Genomic DNA, 20,989 nt, shown 5'->3' on the forward strand with positions numbered 1-20,989 from the left:
GGCACCCCGCAACCCTCCCAGGGGCGGGAGAGCCTCGTCCCTCTCATTTTAGCACGCTGGCGGTGGGAGAAGCGGCTATTTTTGCACGTGGGGCCGTGCCTCGCTGCTTCGGCCGGCTGGGCTGGGGTGAGGGGCCAGGCTGCAGTTTTGGGGTCTTTTTGGGGGGGGGGGGGGGGGGCAGCCTTCCTCCTCGCCGGGGCTCCACTCCACCTTCAACCTTGCCAGCCTGGGTGCTGGTGGGCCCCGGTGGGTGGCAAGGATGAGCCGTGGGGCCCCGCAAGCGGGCACGTGGATGTGGGGGTCCATGGTGAAATTCCGAGGGGGTGTTTCATCCCTCTGCCTCCCACGGGGGGGGGGGGAGGGGGGGGTCCACCCCTCCTGCTGCCACCGGCAGCTCCGGGAGCCGCGTTGCACCGGGCGGGGGGGAAGGAGGGAAGCCCTGACGGTCCGCGCCGCCGGCCCTGCGGGCTCTCACCCCGCCCCACGCAGCGTGATCCGCCCCGCACCGCACCGGAGGGGCGGGCCGCGCCTGCCCGCTGCGGGGAGGGGCCGCGCCGCGGCTCCGGGCGGTGCCGCCCGCAGGTACCGGCCGCGTCACGCGTGGGCTCCGCCGAGGGTCGCGCTGGGGGCGACGCGGCGGGGCTGGGAGGGGGGACCGTGCCCCCCCCCCCCCCCCCCCCCCCCGCGTGTCCTCGCCCTGCGGCTGCGTGGGGACCGGGCCGCCCTCCCATTTTGCTGCGTGGGGCCGGCCCTCGTCCCGCGGCGGTGAGGGACCATGAAGGTGAAGGTGATTTCTGTCCTGGAGGACAACTACATGTACCTGGTCATCGAGGAGAGCACCCGCGACGCCGTCGCGGTGGACGCCGCCGTCCCCAAAAGGGTGAGAGGGCGATTCGCCCCCCGAGCGGCCGCAGCCCCGCCACGTCCCGGGTGGGCTGCGGGGTCCCGCTCGGGGGACGTGCCCGCGGCGGTGGCCCCACGTGGGGTTGGCGTGCGGGGTCCGTCGCGTGCAGCGGGGTGCATCCGCGGGTGCGTGGAGCACCCCACCGGCGGGGTCGACCCCTGCTCGGCCCCCGTGGAGTGGGTGCGCGCGTGCCCACCCCTGGGCTGCGGGGCGATTGCCGCGTTGCCTTACCCGTCAGCTCCCAGCCCTCCCCGGGCCGGAGCTGGAAGCCTTGCAGACCCCAAAGCACGTGAGAGTAACCCAAAAGAGAGCTTGGGAGCGTCTCCCACGTCAAGTCCCGTTTTCCGGGACCCAACCTGCGGCCGTGCCGCTGGAGGCAGGCAGGGAAGGCAGCGGCCGGGGTCACCCCTCGCCGCCGCGACCCCCGCGGTCCCCCTGCCTGGTGACCCCCTTGTGCCACCCTCCGCTGCTGCACATCTTGCAAATGCTGTCGCGGTTTTTAAGCGTTTGGTGCCGACTCGGATGTTTCCTTCCTCTTTGGGGAACGTAATCAGGAGCAGCCAGAAGGTTTGTTAGTAGCAATGAATTTTAAGTTGGCGTTAAAAGCCTCCTGGCAGCTGAGCCGCGGGGTTGGCAGCCCCACGCGGCCCCTCGCCGTAGCCAGGATGGGTTCCACGGCCGCCATCTCCCCGCTGCGGTGGTGACCCCGTGCACGGCCCGTGCTGCACCTCCGTGCTTACGCTGTGAAAGCACCGGCCGTAAAATGCTGCCGTCCCCGTGGGAGCAGCGCGTTCCTGTCCGCCTGCTCCGCTCTGCGCAATGGGGTTGGGCGCGGGGAGCTGAGCCTTCGTCCCCCCCTCAGCCCTTCGCTGCTCAGCGGGTGTTTTTGAGTGCTTTTCTCTGCCCTGGTCTGCTGGGCCTCTCACCTGCAGAGCAGCGCTGTACGGGACGGATCCTGCTCTGGGACGGGCACGGCGGCTGTAGCAGCCGTGGTGCGTGTGTCACCTCCTCTCTGCGCGCTCACTTCCTTCTGCTCTGGGTCCGTTTCAGTTGCTGGAAATCGTCAGGAAGGAGGACGTGGTGCTCAGAGCGATCCTCACCACCCACCACCACTGGTAAGTGCCGTCGGCGCGAGCGGGGGGCCGGGGGCGGCCGTGCCCGGTGTGGGGCTGGGCGCCCATTCCCTGCTCTGCCGGCACAGGGACCACGCGAGGGGCAACGAGGAGCTGGCGCGGCTCTGCCCCGGCCTGCGGGTGTACGGTGCCGATGAGCGGATCGGGGCCCTGACGCACAAGGTGACCCACAACCAGGAGCTGACGGTGCGTGGCCGTGGGACCGCGGGAGCCCCCCGAGGCTCAGCCCCCCACGCGCGGATCCTGGGCCGGGCCGGTGGGGAGCGGAGCTGGGCGATGGCGCAGTCCCCAGCGGTGCGGCACCGTGCCGGGAGCTGACAGGGTTGGTGCCTGGCCGGGGCCGTGCTCGGGCTCCCCGTGCCCTGGGGCGGCTGCAGACGTGGCGTGGTGGATTTGGGGCAGGGATGGAGCACTGGGCTGCAGGAGAAACGTTACCCCCTTCCCAGCCCCTTTGGGATTGCGCTGCGGGACCCAACCCTCTCCTGGGGCCCCACTGCTAAACGCCGTCGGAGCAGACACGTGCAACCCGGGACTCGCCCAAACCACCGTCCCCCGGCACGTCTGCGACCCGCTGAGCCCCGGGCGGGTGATGCCGTGGGGCTTGGGGAGGTCCGGGGGGGTCTGGCTGCCCATCAGGGCCGGGGCGACCCCAGCGGGGTCCTCACCCTCTCTCCCCGCAGTTTGGGGCCATCCGGGTGAGGTGCCTCTTCACCCCCTGTCACACCTCGGGCCACATGTGCTACTTCATGTGGGAGGACGGCTCCCCGGACGCCCCGGCTCTCTTCTCAGGTATCCCACCCTGCTGACGTGCACCCCGTGGGTACCGGGGACACGGGGCATGCTGCCTGCGTGCTGCCTGTCACCCCCACGCTCGGCACTCATGGGGCAAATCCAGCGTGTGGGGGATCCCACCCAGCACCCCGTCCCTGGGAGCGGGGCCAGGGTCCCCTCTGTGCCGAGACCCCTTTCCCCACAGGTGACACCCTGTTTGTGGGAGGCTGCGGGAAGTTCTTCGAGGGGACGGCGGAGCAGATGTACACCAACCTCACCCAAATCCTGGGGGCTTTGCCGAAGGAGACGGTGAGTGCCCCGCATCTCAGCCCCAGCCTGGGAAGGGACCCCAAAATCAGGAGGGGGCTCAAGGCTGGCACCGCTCGGGAGGCAGCACCCATCCACGGGGCTGGGGCTGCAGCGGGACCAGGATGGGTTGGACTCAGCCCCGGGCACGTGGGTGACGCTGGCATTGCAGAAGGTGTTCTGCGGCCATGAATGCACCGTCCGAAACCTCAAGTTCGCCTTGAAAGCGGAACCGGAGAATGAAATAGTGAAGAAGAAACTCGCGTGGGCCAAAGTACGTGGCTGTGCCCCTGCCGGGGTGAGGGCAGAGCGGGGTGTTGGATGCTGGCGGGTTTTTGGATATTTCTGGTTCCTCGGCAGCAGCGGGATGACGAGGACTTGCCCACGGTGCCCTCCACACTGCAGGAGGAGTTCCTCTACAACCCCTTCCTGCGGGTCACGTAAGCAGCGCCGGTGCCTTGGGGGTGCGAAGGGCCCTGCCGTGGGTCAACCCCCAACCGAGCCGGAGGTGGGCAGGCCCCGGCTGGCTGCTCCTACCCCCAAACTCTGCTCCCCTTTTCCCTCCAGCACCATCCCTTCTCCCATGGCTTCACTAGCCGGTGGGAAATGCAAGCCCCGAGGGAGGGGAGGGTGCCTGGACGCGGGGTCCTGCACTGCCCAGCACAGGGTACCCGCAGACAAGCCCCATGTGCCCCAGCAGCCACCTGGCACGAGGATGCGACTCCCCCATTGTCCGTCCCGGCGTGCGCTGGGGTGCCAGCGGGGAGGTGGATCCGCATCCCGTCCCCCGTGGCCACAGCAGAGCTGGTCTCCTTGCAGGGAGGAGCCCTTGCAGAAGTTCACGGGCAAGACGGACCCAGTGGAGGTGCTGAGGATCCTCCGCACCGAGAAGGATAACTTCAAGAAGCCCAAGGAGCGGCCCAATCCCCAGGCCATGCTCGCGTTCGACTGGGGACTTTTCAGCCCCTTCCTTGAGAAGAAGTGACAGCCGTGGTGGTGGCTGCCGAAACGCAGCATCCCCGTCGTGGCGGGGGCTTCCTCCTGGGCTGCATCCGTCCGGCTCTGACTTACTCCTGTAAGACTCGGAAGTTGGGAAGTGGTTTGTGTCTTTAACCTGCTTGTTTTGAGGCTGCTCTGCTTTGCTCCCTCCAGCGCCGTGCCCGGCTCCCCTGGCCCACGGGAGCTTTGCTGGGCGCCTGGTCCCCAGGGGAAGGGAGCACGTGGGTGCCTTCAGCGAGCTCTGCCAGCAGTTAAGCCCCTCCGGCCGCCGGGCTGCGGTTGCTGCTGGTCAGGAGGTGTTTTGGAGGAGAGGACACCCACGCTCGTGACGTTCAGGTTGGTGGGTGCGGGAGCTGCCGCCCGTCCTGCAGCCCTTTGCCTGCGGGAGCCGGGGGAGAGTATGGAAAAGATGGGGACTCTCGGGGGGCTGCGCTGCTGTACCCCACGGGCCGGCCGGCACCCATCGGGCTGTAAGGCTCTCCTGCCTGCAGTCCTGCCAGACCCGGGTGCTGCATCGCGCTTCCCGGGGGGCAGCTGGAGCGGAGCTTTGCAGCAGTGCAGCTCCCAAGCCGCTGACCTCCTGCATGGCCGGGCTGTGCTGGGGCCGGGCTGGCGGGGACGCCGGGCTGGCGGGGACGCCCTCCTGGCCCTGCCTGCTCTGCTCCAGCCGTCCTTGTGCCCTTCTTGGGCCGAGGGCAGGCAGGGACGAGGTGTGGAGACTTGGATGCACAAGAGGAAGCCGGGAAGGGGACTGGCGCTTTCGCTGGCGTTCAGCAGTACCTGCTTGACTCCAGACCTGGGCTAACAGAAACCCTCGCTGCAGTGGGGTTTGGGTATTCCCCCCCCCCCCCCATTTTTATAGTAGGCCAACATAGAAAAACTGCGTAGGAATTTGTAACGCAATTGCTGACTTACGGGAGCCATCCAGACCACTTGAACCACGCAGAGTACGTTCAGGTGGAGTTCAGGCCTGGAGGAAAGCGTGCTCTGACCCACTGGCTTTGTAAAATACTTTTCCAGGTGGGAGAGTTTTTAGGCAGCAAAGAACAACGTGCTGCTACGCATCCCTTGCTGCTGGTTCTTCCCAAGATAAAAATTGGAAAACACTTGGCTGAAACCTCCATTTACGTGGCTTTGTCTTTAGAACAAGAGCTAGGGAGCAGTGAGGTCTCCTAAGCCTCTTCAGCTTGCAGCCTTCAGCCTTCAGTTGTGCAAAATCAGGACTGTATTTTAGTTTTTTTTAAGTCTGAGAAACGTGCAAAGCTTTTATTTGCGGGTGGTGGGGAGGTGCATTACAAACGAGCAAAGCAGTTTTCTTTTTTGGGGGGTGGGGGGTGGGTGGAAATAGGGCTTGATGGTGGCTCTGTAAATAGCTGTGAAAATCCCTCCGAAGGGTCTGGGCTTGGGCAGGTTGCTCCGTGTGGGACAGTCGCCCGTCTCCGGTTTCTTCTTTACCTCAGCATGCAGAGTGTGTGTGACTGTCTCGGTGTTGCTGAATTTACACCCGTTCTGCATAGTTCAGATGAAAACACAGGGGAGCAGAGGAGTTGGTCCCGTAATCCTTTACCGTGCGTTGTCATTTTAAACAGCCTTGATCCATTTTATAGCTCCTAACACTGGAATAGAGTCGACTTCAGGATCTTTCATGTGTGGACTGTGAACTGCACCCGTTACCACTGAAGCCTGGCTTGTGGCCGCTTCTTCCCTTGCTAGAAACTACTAAGGTTTTCTTTTTTTCCTTTTATTAAGTTATAGTGTTAGAACTTACTCTCCCCCACGGGAGGGGAAGAATTAATCCTGCTGCACAAGTTACCTCGGTACTGTTGCCTCACAGTTACTCAGCTGAAACGCAGTGGTACAGTTTGTAGATGTTACCTGGCCGGTCCTCTGCACGTTTATTTATACTGGGAGCAGAGATGCACGCGCCTGGGTTCCGGGAGGGTCCCTGACCGAGCAGCGAGTCTGCTCACGTTGATAGCAGCAGCGTGCAGCTCAAAGGCTCGGAGAAACTCGAGCTGTTCTTGATACCACGGCAAGAACAGACACCCAGGGGCGTCTGTAGGAGCCGAGGTCCCGATATGTTCTGAGCGGAGAGTCCTTTGATGGCTTTAGCAGTGTGCGTGTTGGTAACCCAGTAACTGGAGAAGAGACAAAATGTAGACCCCCAGTTGTTTAATCTACAGCTAATTTAGCTTTATTTATTTGTGCACTCCTGGCCTGACGTGCATGTTCTCAAGAGAAACAGAATGCGTTTCTTTTGCACTGATGTACAGAGTTTATGATCTCAGCACTTCAGCATATTGGACTGACCTTGCATTAGCAGTGGTAGCTCTTGCTGTAGATAAACATTTTATGGTTTAGCATAACACTGTGTGTTAAAAATCTATGCATGGAAAAGGGCATTCACTGGAACTGCCAACTTGCTTGTAAAATGAATAGGGTGGGGAGGGGGAAGCAGCGGGAGATTCTTGCCTTATGAACACTGTGAATTCACTAATTGATCAGCAACACCTGAAAAATGTAAAGCTTTTAATTAAAATCATTTAAAAAAAAAGTCTTTTACACTGTTGGCTTGCTTTTAATAAAGAGTGGAGGAGGCTTTGAGAAGGACACGGGCAAGTCCTGCCAGAGAAGCTGTTACAAGAGGCAGGTCAAGGTCTGACAGCTTTGCTTTTTGCCAGCCCTAAGCTCAAGGTCTGCAGTAACTGAGTGAGTGAGGGTTATCTTTGAAGAGGGTCCGGGCAAGGTTTCAGTCTGGGCTAGATGCAGTGACCAGCTCCATCTGTTTGTATTTACTCTGAAGGAACAAAGCAACGTGGCAGCTTTGTTTTCAGTTTTCGTCCACTTAACTCTACTTTCTGCACAGTCCTTCTTCCTCACATAGCAGTAACTGGAAAAAGGAGAAATATTTAAGTGATTCAATCATGCAATTCTTAAGTTCATATTCACTTGCAGCTACAGCAGTCACAAGGAGAGATTCCACATCTGCCAGTGTCCCTTCCCTCGAGTTCAGGTACAGCTGCAAATCCTCCCGCTACTGCCTTCCCCATCCCATACGCGTTGTAACTCCAGAGAAACCGATACTCAGATTAAATAGACAAAACAGAGTTATTCATTCGGTAGTTTTTCTGTAAATAGTTCTGAAAATACCTGTATGTAAAAATACAGATAGCAAGACAGGCACACGTCACCTCCAGTAACAAAAGACCAAATCTGTTTGACATCCGTCCGTCTTCTGGCAAGGCGTCGTAACACGCTGCATTAAACCAGATGTGTGTTACTAACCTCTCGGATTGTTCTGGTAAACTACTTGTAATAATTCCATCTCACAGCCGCCTTCCGTTAACTTTTGTAAAGTAACACCTTTCAGAGACACCAAGGACTTCGTCCTTTGTCAGAAAGAAAGTTGGCAATAAATTCTTACTTGAAACACTGTAAAAAATTGTTTTCTCTGAATTTAAGGATATTATCCATCAGTAACTGGCTGTTGAGGATGGGGTAGATGTGACAGTTCTGTGACTCTCTCTACTACATATTTAGGGAGAAAAAGAGAGAGGTGTAATTGCCCACAGTTATAGACAATTGTTGTAATTAAAGGGGAAAAAAAAAAAATCACTAGCTTTTTCTTCTTAAACATTCATTCAAGTCACATTTCAGCAGGCAACAGAAGAGCCCGAGAGATGAGGCTTCTCACGAGATCCCGGGCTGCTGGTACCCCCCTCTGACAGGGCAGACGCTGCAGCTGCACCTCAAGGGCAGCCCGTCAGGGACAGTGAAATGGAAAAACAGGACCCAGGGTCTAATTAGGCCATTTATAACTAAATGAGGATGTCCCGACAGAGACAGCCAGAAAACTTAGTGCTGTGAAAATATAGCAAGGCCTGGACGAGTAATACTGTCATATAGCGTAAAGCTCATCTCGGTGAGGCTACAGTCTACTGCAAGCCAAAGCCTTCAGTACCTGAAATTCTTCAGTCCTGGGAGGAATAGGGTTGTAAAGGGAGTGCAGATTTAATCCTGAAAGACTGCGTCGTGGCTAGAATGCATTACTGCTTCTTTTGACATGTGTTTTAAGTCAGTGTTTGGGTTTTATTTACATCATTTCAATAATTATAAAGCTGTAGGAATTAATATTGCCTGCCTATATGCACGTTACCTTCTCATCCCTAACGAGAGTCAGAATTTGCAAACTCCCAGCGATGGCACAGAACTTCAGCTGTCTTTTGAGAATCTTAAATATAACTGAGTTAAAAAGGCACGGAGTATGTGCATCTGGGCTTCACAGCGTCAGCCTTCACCATTTGATGTTAAATCCAGCGCTCGTTTTCTCCACTGCGTGGTACTCTGTATGCAAAGCTTGCGCAGCCTTTTCTGACTCCACGCCACCCAGCCACTGCTCATACAGTTCATTTACAGTCCGGTTCTTCTCTGGAATTTCAGTCTTAAGAGACTCATACAACCTCTCAACTTGCTGAAGCTGGTCCTTGCTGGATTCACCATCTAGTTTGATCTGACCACCTCCATTTAAACAGCCTATGTGCAACAAAGCAAGAAAATGTCACTGCATTTAGAAAGCACTTCAGCTTTATCAGGAAAAAAAACCCCCAACTATAGTTAATTTACTCCACACCTGCAAACAGTTACCGAATGAAAACACCATTATAATTGTGGTTTACTCCCCAGTTATCTAACACCAGCAGGGCAGGAGATCATTGGCCTGGTGTGCCCCAGGGCTAATTCAGCCCGCAGCTGGCTGTGAGAGAGGGCTCCCAAGGAGACAGAGGTAAGGAGAAGCAAGGAGCTCTGGCTCTCATCTCGTGCCTCCAGAAAAGGGCACAATCCAGGTGAGAACAGCCTCGGAGTCTCAACTGAAGGTATGATAAACATCCCTGGGACGCGTTTGGGGTTTGCTGTTGGGGCGGAGGTGCACTACAAGTGGAGCGACGCAGCGTGTGGTTGCCCAAGGCAGCGTCCTGGTGCTGAGCAGCCTTCTGGGCTGGGAGCTGCGCAGACCCTCAGGGAGAAAGCAGTCGCTCTGAGCACCAAGAGTGGCAGCTCAGCATCACTTCAGGCTGGGTTCAAGCTGCCCGTGCTCTCTGCTAGCAGATTCAAAGAGAACCAGGAGGGACAAAAAGGAGGGCTTGCACAAAGTGGAAAAGAGAATAAAATAGGTAGAAAGAGACTTTCTTCACCAGCCATAGCAAGCATTCTCCACAAGTAAAACGGTCAATTTTGTGCAATTTTAGAGGCAGAATCTCCTCATGTACCAAACAGCTTAGAAAACCAGGAGGACCTCCTTAAAAGCATTACTTGTGCAAATTTTGTGCAATGGAATTTAACTGCAATTACTTAAATCCTGAAGAATTACTAGCTTCTAAGTAAGAAAATACACACACACACAACTCTGAAATTCTGATGCTGTGACTATCACACCTCAAGAGTTAGAAGGCTTTGCCACAATATTCAGGATGTGAGGAATTGCCTATTGTTCTTATATTTTAGTTATAGTTTCATATAGCTTCTTACAGCTATGGATTGTAACGGGAAAATCGCTGTGCAGTCTTACCTGATGGGCAAGCCATGACTTCAACATAGTGATAGGGCGATTTCCCTCGTTTCAGCTTTTGCACTAAGTTCTGTATGTTCCGAAACCCATATGCCAAAGCAAACTGGAGCAGGACTACTCCATCCTTCTCTAGTGTCACCTCCTGGAAGTCCTTGTTTCTGAGGAACAAGAGCAGAGAAAACGTCTTAGCCAAATTAACTTCTATTTTAAACTTCAAAGAGCCCTGTGCTAAAACCAAGTTCTTTGTGAAATCTTATTCAAGAAAGCTGTCCTAGTTCTTTGCCACCCAAACAAAACAGATGAAGAACTAGCTTACACATCCTTTTCCAGTCTTGTCTGAGGACCTGCCACCTGAACTGAGTTTGCTGAAGAACACCTGTGTTGAATAAATCCTTAAAAGCTAAGCAAATGGAGCCTAAACAAAAGTTTCATTGTGATAGGCCTTCTGAGTCGGCTTCAGCCAACTTACACATTAGAGGAGGAAACTTATACACTGAGGAAACTTTTAAACTGTAGTGGGTCATAAAACCGGGGAGCAAACCATTATTGAAGGCTTCCAGACTCCTAAAGTTAGTGGAAATACCTGTTCCTGATAAAAGAATAAGTAATTTGATTTTTATCAAGTGTTTCATATTGAGACTCAGGGGGACTGTTTCTTCTGCTTCCTAGACCAGAGAATCCTAAACATAAATATTGCTAATCAGGGATATAATTCATTACAAATGGTACATTAATACTGTAACTGGGAAGCTAGAAGGAATCTCAGCCGAATGAGCCTTCACACCCAAACTCAAGTGACTTGGTTTCTTTACATAGTTAAAACAGAGTCCCAAAGCCCTAACACAAGATTTTCTGTTCTGTGATAGCTAGACTAGTAACAAATCTGCTTTATTCGTCTGATTGCAGGTGAGGAAGCCCAGATCCATGCGAGCTCTGTCCTCTGAATTACTCTAAAAATTGTCTGCAACTTGACACTGGGAAAATCCATCAGGCCAGAATAAAATGTGTGGGTGGTGAAGGGGCTAAAAGTCTCCAAGGGAAAGGCTGCATGGAGTGCTGGCTGATTTATTGCTCAGCAACTGTGGGAGTGAGAAGCCAATTCCCATGCCTTGAAGTAAAATGTTTAACGTTGCAAAGAAAGTTTCAGCCCATCAGCAAGATAACAGCGTGAACAGAATTGCAATAAAAATAATGCTTTCTGTAGGACTTTAAACTTCTTACTTTAAAGGTTTGTACTGAATTGCATCCACTTGAACTCCAAAGAGTTCCTTGGCTGCGTACTTGTAGATGTGCTCCAAATAGCCACCAGAACCACCTCCGGAGTGGCTAGTGAGCTCCTCTTCTGCAGCACTACTAAACCTGGGGGAAAGGAAGAAAGCAGTTTTAGGGGAATCTTTGATAGAACAGAACAGCCAGCACAAATGCAAAGGTCCAGGGGACTCAACAGCAACAGAACAAGCCACAGACCAGCTCCCTTGGAGCTCCTAGCTTTTCCCTTTCTCCTGGGAACCAACTATTTATAGTTTCAGAGCCCAGCAGACTTAACCCTGTGCTGCCTAGCATCCTCTGGGTCAAGCTCAGTGACAATACTGTCACATGCCACAACAAGGCCTGACCCACGCACTGCCAACTTGATCTTCACGTATCAAATATATGCTTGGGAACGTTGGAGTTACAAGGGCAATTGCTTGACGTGCGTATTTTGTTAGCTTCCTGTTTAATACCTCTACAAACATCCTGGGTTACACTGGGAAATGGGAGGAGGGAAATATTGAAGCAACAGTAGTATGGGGCTGTGCAACCTATGCTTCTCTTGGAGAACCCAACCTAGCAGAAGTCCCGTCTCAGTGGTCCAGGGACATCTCATCGGTGCTAAAGCTTTTCTGCAACACCAACAAAAGCAGAGTTCGTTATTGAAAGCTCTAGTTCTGTGTTACCACACTTTTTTTTTTTTTTTGAAACCAGCTACTTTAGATGTGGTTGCTGGGACGTGAGAGAACACTTCTGGGAGGTATCAGCGCTATGATCACAAGTGCAGAGAGATGAAATCCGTGTTGCTGTGGTTTCATGTGCTTGCAGTTATGTAACAAAGGTGAACAAACCTAACGATGCCAGGACGTTTGCTCTGTACACGGCTGTCCTCAGCAGGATCCTGGTTCAAGTTCAACACATTTTTGGTGTTGAACAACTATGTTAACATAAGTTCTGTAATTCTAGTTCTGCACAAATAATTCCATCTCGCTGACATGCCAAAACACAACCAACTATTCAGAGGTCAAGATAATGTTTCTTGAGAATAGCTCACCAGATGGAAGCCACAACAATAGCTTTTGTTAAGAGAGAATAACAAGATGAGGGATCTGCTTATAAGCACTCATCAGCCAGTGACACTTGCGTTCTCCTACCAACAGCTGCAGAAGGGAAAACACTTGAATTCAGGCCAAAGAGTTTCAAGTCAAGTCGAAGATGTTGCCTCTTGCAGATAAAATCTTAGCTTTGGAAGAACTGCAGAAGGCAACACTTTAGCCTGCAATCACCCTCAGAAACTATTTTTAATTTGATCTTGTTTACAGGAACTGAGCTTCATTAACAAAATGTTTCAGTGTGTCTGGCCTCACGTACTGCTACTCTCTTAAAATGAGGCTGCCAGTAAGCTTCAGTGCTGGCCTGGAGCAAACGGTTATACCAGCAAAAGTCCTGGGATTTCTGGCACCTTATCTCGTTCTTGCTGCCAAATGTAATAACCTCTTAATGGGCTTTTCCACGTGCTGGAGGATAAAGCAGAACGACAGCCATTGGACTGCTTACGTGAACACTCTGAGTTCTGAGGAATACGTGCTGTTTGTAACCAGTCAATTTACTGAGTATGTTAAAGCTAGCAAAAGGTTATAGAGGCACTTTATCACCGCAAGCGTGAGGCCTAGTGCTCAGAATGTACTCCTAAGAAGCTGGCCAGAGATTTTTATCAAGTTATTAGATATTTGGTTCTACGTTATAACTGACACTTCCATAATGTCATTTCCTAAGGGAATCCAAACACTTCAGAACCTTTTTTTCTCCTCAATTTTCTGTTAGTGGTGTAACAATAAAGCAGGTAGAACAGAAGTACTTGTTTACATGGGCAACTTTTGAAGTTGTACTTTTGGGACTCAACCATGCAGACAATTATTACAGCTGAGGATACTTTTCTTTTTTGATGTGAAAGCAATCTGTGCACCCGCTATGTCAGAAAAAGACACTTAATCCTGGAAAAAGTGTGCATAAATAGATCTGTGCTAATAGGTGTAGGTTCCACATAACGCATTTATCGATCCACTGAAACGTAGCAGAAGGAAACCGAGGCTCTGGGCACGCACATTATTTTAAATCTCTTTTTAAAAATTAAGTATCCCTTACATGAAAGGGATTGGACAGCAACAGATAGTCTCTATCTCGCATTCTCCTCCTTTTCAGAAGCACAGGAGTGACCAATGTCTATAACAACTAATCTAGGAAATAGGCTGCATGTAAGGACGCTTCCCTTCATAGCTCTGTCAACATACACGTGCTGATCAGACAATTCTCGAGCAAAGGCTCTGCCGATGGCACTTGGTTGTACCAGAAAGACTTGAAGCCTATTTAGAAATAAACCCAATTTCAAAACAAGAGTGTCACATCTGCAAGGGGTACAGCTGAAAACAGACTAGTGTCACATTCTAATCATGTGCTAGATGCTGCATATTTGGGGTATCAAAGTCTCTCCTAAAAACTTAGGGAGCCCGAGCAGTAAATTTTTGAATCATATACTTAATCATCTTTTATAATTCGTAAAGGTTGCCGCACATGTAGCCTTTCTGTTTATTAATGTGCAAAGTGCTACAAAGACATTTCTTTTAAACTGAAGAACAGAATCCTTTGGTTTAGCGTTTAGTGCAGAACCACTGCTGTGTGTCAATTTAGACGAGTAAAATGTGATTTTAATGTTTCTGTAGTCACTTGGATCTCTGTGCAGTTGTCACTTAACCAGATGTTACTTTTCAGTTGAAGCAACTAAAGTCTCATCTGGTTTGCACATGTTTTAGATCTTATTTTTTTTACAAATAAAGACTCCTAGAGATTAGCTGAGTGACCTAAATATTTCTTATTTATGCTTTAATTCTGGAATCCTTACAGTAGCTCTGATAACTAGGAACAGACACAAGCAAACTGAGTACAGTGCAATAACAGGCCTTCTTTTAGCAAATTCTCTGATCACTGATCTAGATTCTTTCACTTTTCAAAGTTTGCAGGTAGATTTTTGTGGGATTCCACCAGCTATACTGTGAGTGCAGTAACTGAAGTAAATGACTGTCATGCAATTTGTACTTCTCTGCACAATTATATTGCCATTATGCTCTTACAGAGCTAATGTTAGCAATCCTCCTGATTTACAGTGAGAGCTGCTAATCCCTGGCCTACTAAAATCTGGAACAAATAGTTACAGATTCTCCACAAGTGGAAATTCATCATATTCTGTGGATTAAGTATTGTAATGCACAATTGTACTGATTCAAGTGACACAAGAAAACAAATCAAATGCAAACACATGCAGCAGCCTTGTGTAGAACAGTAGTGGAAAGGCTAATTCTGTCAAAGAACTCTATAAATACTGGATGAAAAAGAACACGACTGAAGATGCGAATGAGATTTTGTTCTTACATGGTATCCAAAGGAGCAGGATCTACATCTGATAGAGATACTCCTTCTTGTTCCAACAACTTTAGCACTTCTCCTAAAGCAGAACCACAGATATAAAAAGTTCTTATTTTGGGGATAAAGGAAAACAAAAGCCACAGATAAGTACATAAGACTGCATCTGCAATCTTTACCAGCACCCGATTTGCACTATTAAAGTGTAACTATACAGCAACACCCATACACTACGTCCTCTATGAGAGACAAAGGGTTATTAAAACTAGCAAACGCCTTGCTCTGAGGCTTACAGAAATTAGCTGGACTACCTCTGGCTCTGCTTACCTGTGGTGATTACACAGTCCACATCACGAGTTTGGTACTCTTGGTTGAAAAAGTCTGGCCTTGAAGCCTCTAGCTTTTTGTCATAACAGGGCATTACTGTTACATGGTATATCTGGTCAGGTGTTAAGTGCTGGAAGAAAGACAAAGCTGTGCAGTTGGATTGGCCAATATCAAACCTATCTTGAAAGAGATGATTTCCAGGTAAAAGTGAGAATGATGAAACTAATGCCACCATGCCTCTGGAAATACTCTCCACTATTATTGAACTTTTTTTTTTTATATATATACACATATACGCACACATTTATATATACATTAAATTATTTCTCTCGTAGAACCCGATTTTGGTTTGTAGCAAGTGTCAGCAGTATGGTCTTTTACAGCTCGCCCCCCCCTCCTTTTGCTAGTGCAGATGATCCAAACGAGTCAGTCAGTGAAGTGAACTCCTCATTACGCAGTTAGAGAATACGCTTCCTCCATGCTACTAAAATCCAGCCCCTGCATCAGCAACTAAGAAACGATCTGGCGTCAGACAAAAACCTCATGACCATCCAAGAAATAAGTACAGGCCAAGGAAACAAGTCATTGACTCAAGGCCGTTGTTTCAGTATCTTGTGCCAAATATTCTTAGTTAGCTGCCAATTTTTGTAACAAGTATGCAGATGTCAGCATTTACTTAATGCAAGTGTTAAACCACTGCTCATTAATGGACAATAAATCATACCATAAGAAGTGGTGCTTAAGTTTCTTACTGGACAAATCGAGGCTATTAGTCTAACTGTAGTCTTTAAATATCAAATTTACATTTGGAAGGATTCCAAAGGTTAAAGACTGAGAACAGATCTAAGTCAAACTGAAACAGAACATTAAGTTGGGAACGAGCAAGTAATTTTTAGACAAGACATGATCTGCACGTATGCACTGACTGAAGTTTTGTCTTAAGATAATTTATTTTAAGTTATTCACCAACTTTAAACAACATGAAAATACCACACACAGACAAGATGGGAGCAAAAGGACACTGAAAAATAAGTTTCTCTAGCCTTCCCAAATAACATGCAGAGGTTTTAAAGCAGTCCATGCAGCATGAGCTTAGTCTTACTGCCCTAGTTGCTAACTTCTCATTAGATAAAATAGAAGTGAGAAAGATGCTGCCTTTGCTGGCTTCTGCAGGATAATTTTTACCTTTAAACTCTAACGTGTAACATGTAGCAAAATAAAAACCTATCAGCTTAAAGCGTGCCATTTTAGCAGTTTGCCATTAAGCATAGTATACTTCAGCCCCTTACCTGCTGTTCTGCAAAATGGCCCTTGACCAAGGAGCCCATGACCTGCTGTGGAGACTTGGTGGTACTGATATAAGGAATGATGAAACTGCCATGGGTTTTCTCTGCATAGCAGATCCAACCTGATTAGAGTGTAATTAGGAAATTAAATTAAAAATAACAAGCACCCCTTCGCTCTGCTCACCCTCCCCCCAAGCCCAGGCTTAGTACCCATTAATAACCATTTTCAGTCCCACTTCAGCACAAAAAGCAAAGGAAGTGTAACGCAAGATTCATTTTAGAGAGCTCATTATGTAACTGTACAGATAATTACTGCTATTAACACCGAGATCTCTCTGTATTGTGAAGACAGTAATCCGCTACATAAATTTATCCATTTAAACTTTTCTGACTAGCTTTCTGAATTTTTGTTCTAGTGTACTATTAGTATGCCATTTTCTTATTTCCATAACTAATCTAATACCATACCTGGACAGGCAGAAGCTAGCATTGGCAAAGCCTTTTTGTCTTCAGATTGCTTTCGAAAGCGTTTTACGAACTCTCGTTGGCTCTCCAATAGGCTGAAGTTTCTTGAGAAAGTTGTATCAAATACATAGTGCACACCTAGGCAGTACAGCATCTGTGTTAAAATTCACAAGAAAGATACGGCAAACTACAACAAAAAGCCTCCAGTCAAACCGGATTCAAACTTATTTACATCTTGTTTACAGGTATCGATCTCCGCAGTTGAGAGTGAACCTTTTTCCTTAGCATGTCAGCACAGTAAGATGAGCAAAAGTGACAGGAGGACTGCAAAATCATTTAAAGTCCCTTCCTTCCATCACTCCAAGTTTATTAGGCGACTGAGGTTGTAGACAGTTCGCATTTTAGCTAATGCCAATTATGAAACATTATGAGTCCATGGGGAGGTTAAATCACACCAACCTTGCGCGCTTCTAACAGTTATGCTTAACATATACCCCAGCAGTCCCCTCTGTGATTAACAGAACGCAATACCACACTTGCCTAAACTCTTTAAGAACGCGGTCAACTTCTTTGCTGTTTCCAGAACACCCATTTTACATCTTGCAGCTAGTGAAGCTCTGGATTGTGGTGAAACAGAAAGCACCACCAACTTCTGTTCATTGGGAGCGGCAGTCTTTGAAAAAAAGAAAGAAACACCACCACTATTCAGGCAATATTAATATGGCACATGCAGAACTTTCAGCACACTAGAACATCAGGAAGTATCTCCCAGCTTAACTCTGAAGTCAGTAACTTACTACGTTAACGGTCCTTTCCAAACCCATGATTACTTTTTAAAAGTCGGAAGAAACACAACAGTGCACTGAGAGTGTCCTCAGTTCCTTCAGATCTCTGGACTAATTTTTATGTGCGCTGTTTCCATGCATGCTTCTGCGGACGCATCATACCAATCGATTAAGACTTTCGAACTCTGCAGCCCACTGAGCCATGACTTGTCACCTACCTTGTTAAAAGTCAGCATTTTGCAGAGCTCTTCGTGGCTCTGTTGAGTGATTAAAACACTCTCTGCTGATGTAATGCAGCCACTACAAGCTAAACAGTCATTCAGAGTAATTTTAGCCTTTTCCAGTTTTTGTGCTCCTCCATCCTAGAAAGAAACAGATTAGACTCAGTTCTGATCACAGTGTACAATGAGGTAGCAGTTTTCCCACCTTTACTATATTTAGTAACAAAGATGTTGCCCTTTTTATGCTCTCGGTGTATTGTTAAAAAAAGGTATCTTTTATTTTTAGTAAGATGAGGAGGAAGACAAGTATCTTTGAAGTTTTCTTCTTTTAATAGGATTATTTGGTACACATGCAAATATACTGAGGAGCTTCAGGAAAATTTTGGCAAGACCAAGAACATAACTTTCATCAAATACAAAACAGTTGTTTAGGCCACAATTATTTGTGCTATCTGGTGGGCTGATATTGCTCCAAAACATTGAAATTATACTTTCCCAGAAGCAAATAGGGTCTATCTTGCTATGTTTTCCAACTTGCGGGAGGCTGAAGACTGGGTCAGCATGGCTAACATGCTACAGATTGCAGCTGCTATTTTAACCACAAAACTGTAGACCACAGAGATCCTAAGCCTTTAAGCACCACTCTCCAGTGTGCTTTGAATATTATGCTGGAGAAAGCACGCCAGCTTTGTCACCTCTATCAGATGCTGCTCATGTTATTGAATAGTACTGGAGCTGTTTCTTCACAGGAACTTGCATTTCACTCCTTCTAAACAGATTGTGTAACCAGACTACAAGCTCACTAACAATTTTAATTGATACTGACTGTTCTGCAATCTTTCTGCGTGCAAAACGTACATGGACGCTGATGGGAGAACTGTATGGCAGCATATCAAAGACAGTGTGTGGCTTGCCACTGGAAGGAAATATTTTTCATAATAGTTGACCTGAATAAGTCAGTTTTCCCATGCGGCTCTCCTCTTAAACTTCACTTCTCAATAAAGTCAGAAACAGACCGAGAAGTTAGGTACTACGAAATTAAAATTTTAAAATAAGAAACCAGACTTCTTTGGAAGTACTGTATCCCCGCTTTTTAAGTCAAAAGGTCATCATCTGCTTAAAGTCAAAAGTGCCATTTCTAGATGAATTCCCAGCTTGGTTAACTAATAAATGCTAACCTTTTCTGTGTAAACAGGAAAATAATTCTCCAAAACTCGGCATTAATTGTGTTAGCAGGAGGCTTATGAATTCCGCAGGCTATTTAACAAGTAATTTGAAATATTATTAAAAAAATCAGACCAAAATTTAAGAGTATCTATTTGAATCTCTTTGTGAGTGAGCACTCCCCTGTATGACTTAATGCAGTACGAAAAGACATTGTCTCAAATAGTCTAGGAATTGCTAATACTGAAGTACTGATGGCAAAAGAGACTTCTCAGCTTATCTGCTCTTATACTGAAAATCATCGCTAATTAATGTCAGTGTTTCAGAGCATAACAGATTGACACAAAATCGGAATTACTGCTTATAAAACCGGGTAATTAAAAAGTTGGACTTTGGAAAAAAGATACGAGAATGCTGACAGCAATAGCAACACTTTTCTAACATCTTGGTCGTCTTTGAGGCATTAAATAGCTGTAGACTGTTCAAATACTTAACATTACACTCACGTTTTCTGGATATTTTACACAATAATGAAGAAAAATCACACATACCTGATTGATCTGAAAATAGCTTCCATCTGCTTCAATTCTGATCTTAGCTGCTGCTTTTCCAGGCTTTTTTTCCACTTTTACAGGTTTGATACATTCCTGAAAGAGAAATAAAGCCTGAAAGTGAGGAGATGAGCAACAAAGTGTGGAAGAGGTAGATTTAACAGAAACTAGAACGATCAAACCCAAACAGTAGTTCCAGAGTGAATGCCGCTTACTCTCCCTCAAGCTATGCTGGATTTACTTACAGCGTCTATAGCCACCAAGGGAAAACGTAAAAGCAAAAACTGCTTACCCTGTTTTTACAGAAGGAACACTTTTCCAGCATCATACCAAAACCAGAGGATGATTTTGCTGTTCTTTCTGAAGAACACAGCTGTGTTTTACAGAGCCTTGAAAGGAACAGAGGCTTGCCTGCACAGTCCTCCGCTCTAAGGTCTTACAGATGATCGTGCGTTCTTCATTGCAAATTTTAACGGATGGAGGCGTGGTCACTACAGTCAACATGTGGCTAGTACCAATGAAGTTTCATTTAATGTCGGGAGGACTCTGACGACCTCAGATGGACTCCTTCCAGTTTTCTGTATTGTTCTGTGATGAAGTCTCAAGGGTGTTTTTGCATTTTGTGCAATTTTTATTGTGTAGGCACCTTATGACTCCTTGTCCTACTTCTACAGCTATGATTCTCTTTGCCTTTTCCCATCCTTGCTCTGCCAACATTTTCAGTTTCCCCTCCCCAAATTAATCCAGCTCTACTACATTTTGCAAGATTCAGAGACTAGCAGGAACAAGGCATTATGATTCTTCAGTTATGCTCACTGAATAAAACAATGATCTCTACTTGAAACAGAAAAGCAGTACATGAAAGACTTCACTAGGAAACCCCAGTACTGCGAGGAGAGTTAATGGGGTTTGCTATGCCCCATTCCACTGATCTCATGTCAGCGTAGTTTTTCTGCTGTACTTGTCAGCAAATACATCCAGGATTACTATTTTGTACTTTCACTAGTGCTTGAAGACTCCAAAAGGAATAATCTTGACCCGTCCTTGCTGCTCACTCCCACCTCTCTGCCACCCGCTCCTGTACGCTGGCATGAGCGTCTGTGCAGTTGAGTAGTGTGCAAGGAAACTTGTTTAGGCTTAAGCTTTTTTTTGAGGGGGTCTAGATGAACATTTAGTAGGGCAGTTTCCAGATCGGGGTGGGAACGACCGACTGGCTGCTGGGCCAAGACTTCTCTCTTTAGCTGCTTACAAAGGCTTGCACCGATCAGCGTTGCTGCCCTCTCTGTTCCCTGCGCCCTGGCCGGGGGAGACAGCGAGGGATCTCCCTGCGTTTTTTCCTTTCACCATTTTATTTCGCAGCACCCGAAGGACGGCTGCAAGGCGGCCGGCCTCGGCCTCTCTGCCCCCGTGGGCGCTGCCAGGCCGAGGGGCCCTGCCCGGGCCGAGAGCTGCTGTCCCGGCCGGCACGGCCAGGGCTGTCACCCACCTCCCCTCAGCGCCATCTTCGCACCCTCCCCAGCCGGCGTTGGCAGGGCCGACCCCGCGGCTCCCGGGGCGGGGAGCAGGGCCGGGCTGCCCCGTCACAGGGCTGCGGCCTCTCCCCCGCGGCCGGCCCTCGCCGCCCCGACCCTGGCAGCCCCCGGCCCGCACCCACCTGGGAGGGCCCGATGTAATCGTCCAGGTCCGTCAGCTGCAGCACCCCGCTGAAGTGAGACGCCATCCCGGCCGCGCCGCCGCCGAGCGCGGCAGCCAGCGCGGGAGGCGGGGGCCGCCACACTGTCGTAAAAGGGGAAATGCCACACTGCCGGAAAGGAAAGCGGGGAGGAGGTGCGCATGTGCGGGC

At 49.1% G+C, this 20,989-nt stretch overlaps 2 protein-coding genes across 4 annotated transcripts; one reads left to right on the top strand and one right to left on the bottom strand.

Annotated features, from left to right (window-relative positions):
* The first annotated feature begins 630 nt into the window (after positions 1 to 630).
* HAGHL (hydroxyacylglutathione hydrolase like) lies at positions 631 to 4,813 on the top strand. Of its 2 annotated transcripts, none has more exons than XM_075514758.1 (8): positions 631 to 880; positions 1,955 to 2,019; positions 2,106 to 2,223; positions 2,718 to 2,826; positions 3,014 to 3,117; positions 3,287 to 3,388; positions 3,475 to 3,554; positions 3,934 to 4,813. In XM_075514758.1, the coding sequence occupies exons 1-8, from the start codon at positions 776 to 778 to the stop codon at positions 4,097 to 4,099; spliced, it is 849 nt and encodes a 282-aa protein (XP_075370873.1). In that variant the 5' UTR covers positions 631 to 775; the 3' UTR covers positions 4,100 to 4,813. The 2 variants fall into 2 exon arrangements, with proteins under 2 accessions (XP_075370873.1, XP_075370874.1); XM_075514759.1 differs by having other exon boundaries at positions 3,478 to 3,554.
* A 543-nt stretch (positions 4,814 to 5,356) lies between these two features.
* Positions 5,357 to 20,930, bottom strand: CIAO3 (cytosolic iron-sulfur assembly component 3). 2 transcript variants are annotated; one of them, XR_012777566.1, is made up of 12 exons: positions 20,801 to 20,930; positions 19,147 to 19,242; positions 17,429 to 17,572; positions 16,966 to 17,098; positions 16,429 to 16,563; positions 15,964 to 16,082; positions 14,675 to 14,804; positions 14,357 to 14,429; positions 10,901 to 11,038; positions 9,680 to 9,837; positions 8,270 to 8,646; positions 5,357 to 7,003 (listed from the first exon to the last, which is right to left on the bottom strand). XR_012777566.1 is itself a non-coding variant. In XM_075514757.1 (11 exons), exons 1-11 carry the CDS (start codon positions 20,864 to 20,866, stop codon positions 8,408 to 8,410), a joined length of 1,431 nt encoding a protein of 476 aa, XP_075370872.1. In that variant the 5' UTR covers positions 20,867 to 20,930; the 3' UTR covers positions 5,357 to 8,407. The 2 variants fall into 2 exon arrangements, 1 of the variants encoding a protein (XP_075370872.1); XM_075514757.1 differs by having other exon boundaries at positions 5,357 to 8,646.
* Positions 20,931 to 20,989: the final 59 nt, after the last annotated feature.

This window comes from Mycteria americana, chromosome 12 (assembly GCF_035582795.1).
Source record: "Mycteria americana isolate JAX WOST 10 ecotype Jacksonville Zoo and Gardens chromosome 12, USCA_MyAme_1.0, whole genome shotgun sequence".
NCBI classification, from domain to species: domain Eukaryota; kingdom Metazoa; phylum Chordata; class Aves; order Ciconiiformes; family Ciconiidae; genus Mycteria; species Mycteria americana.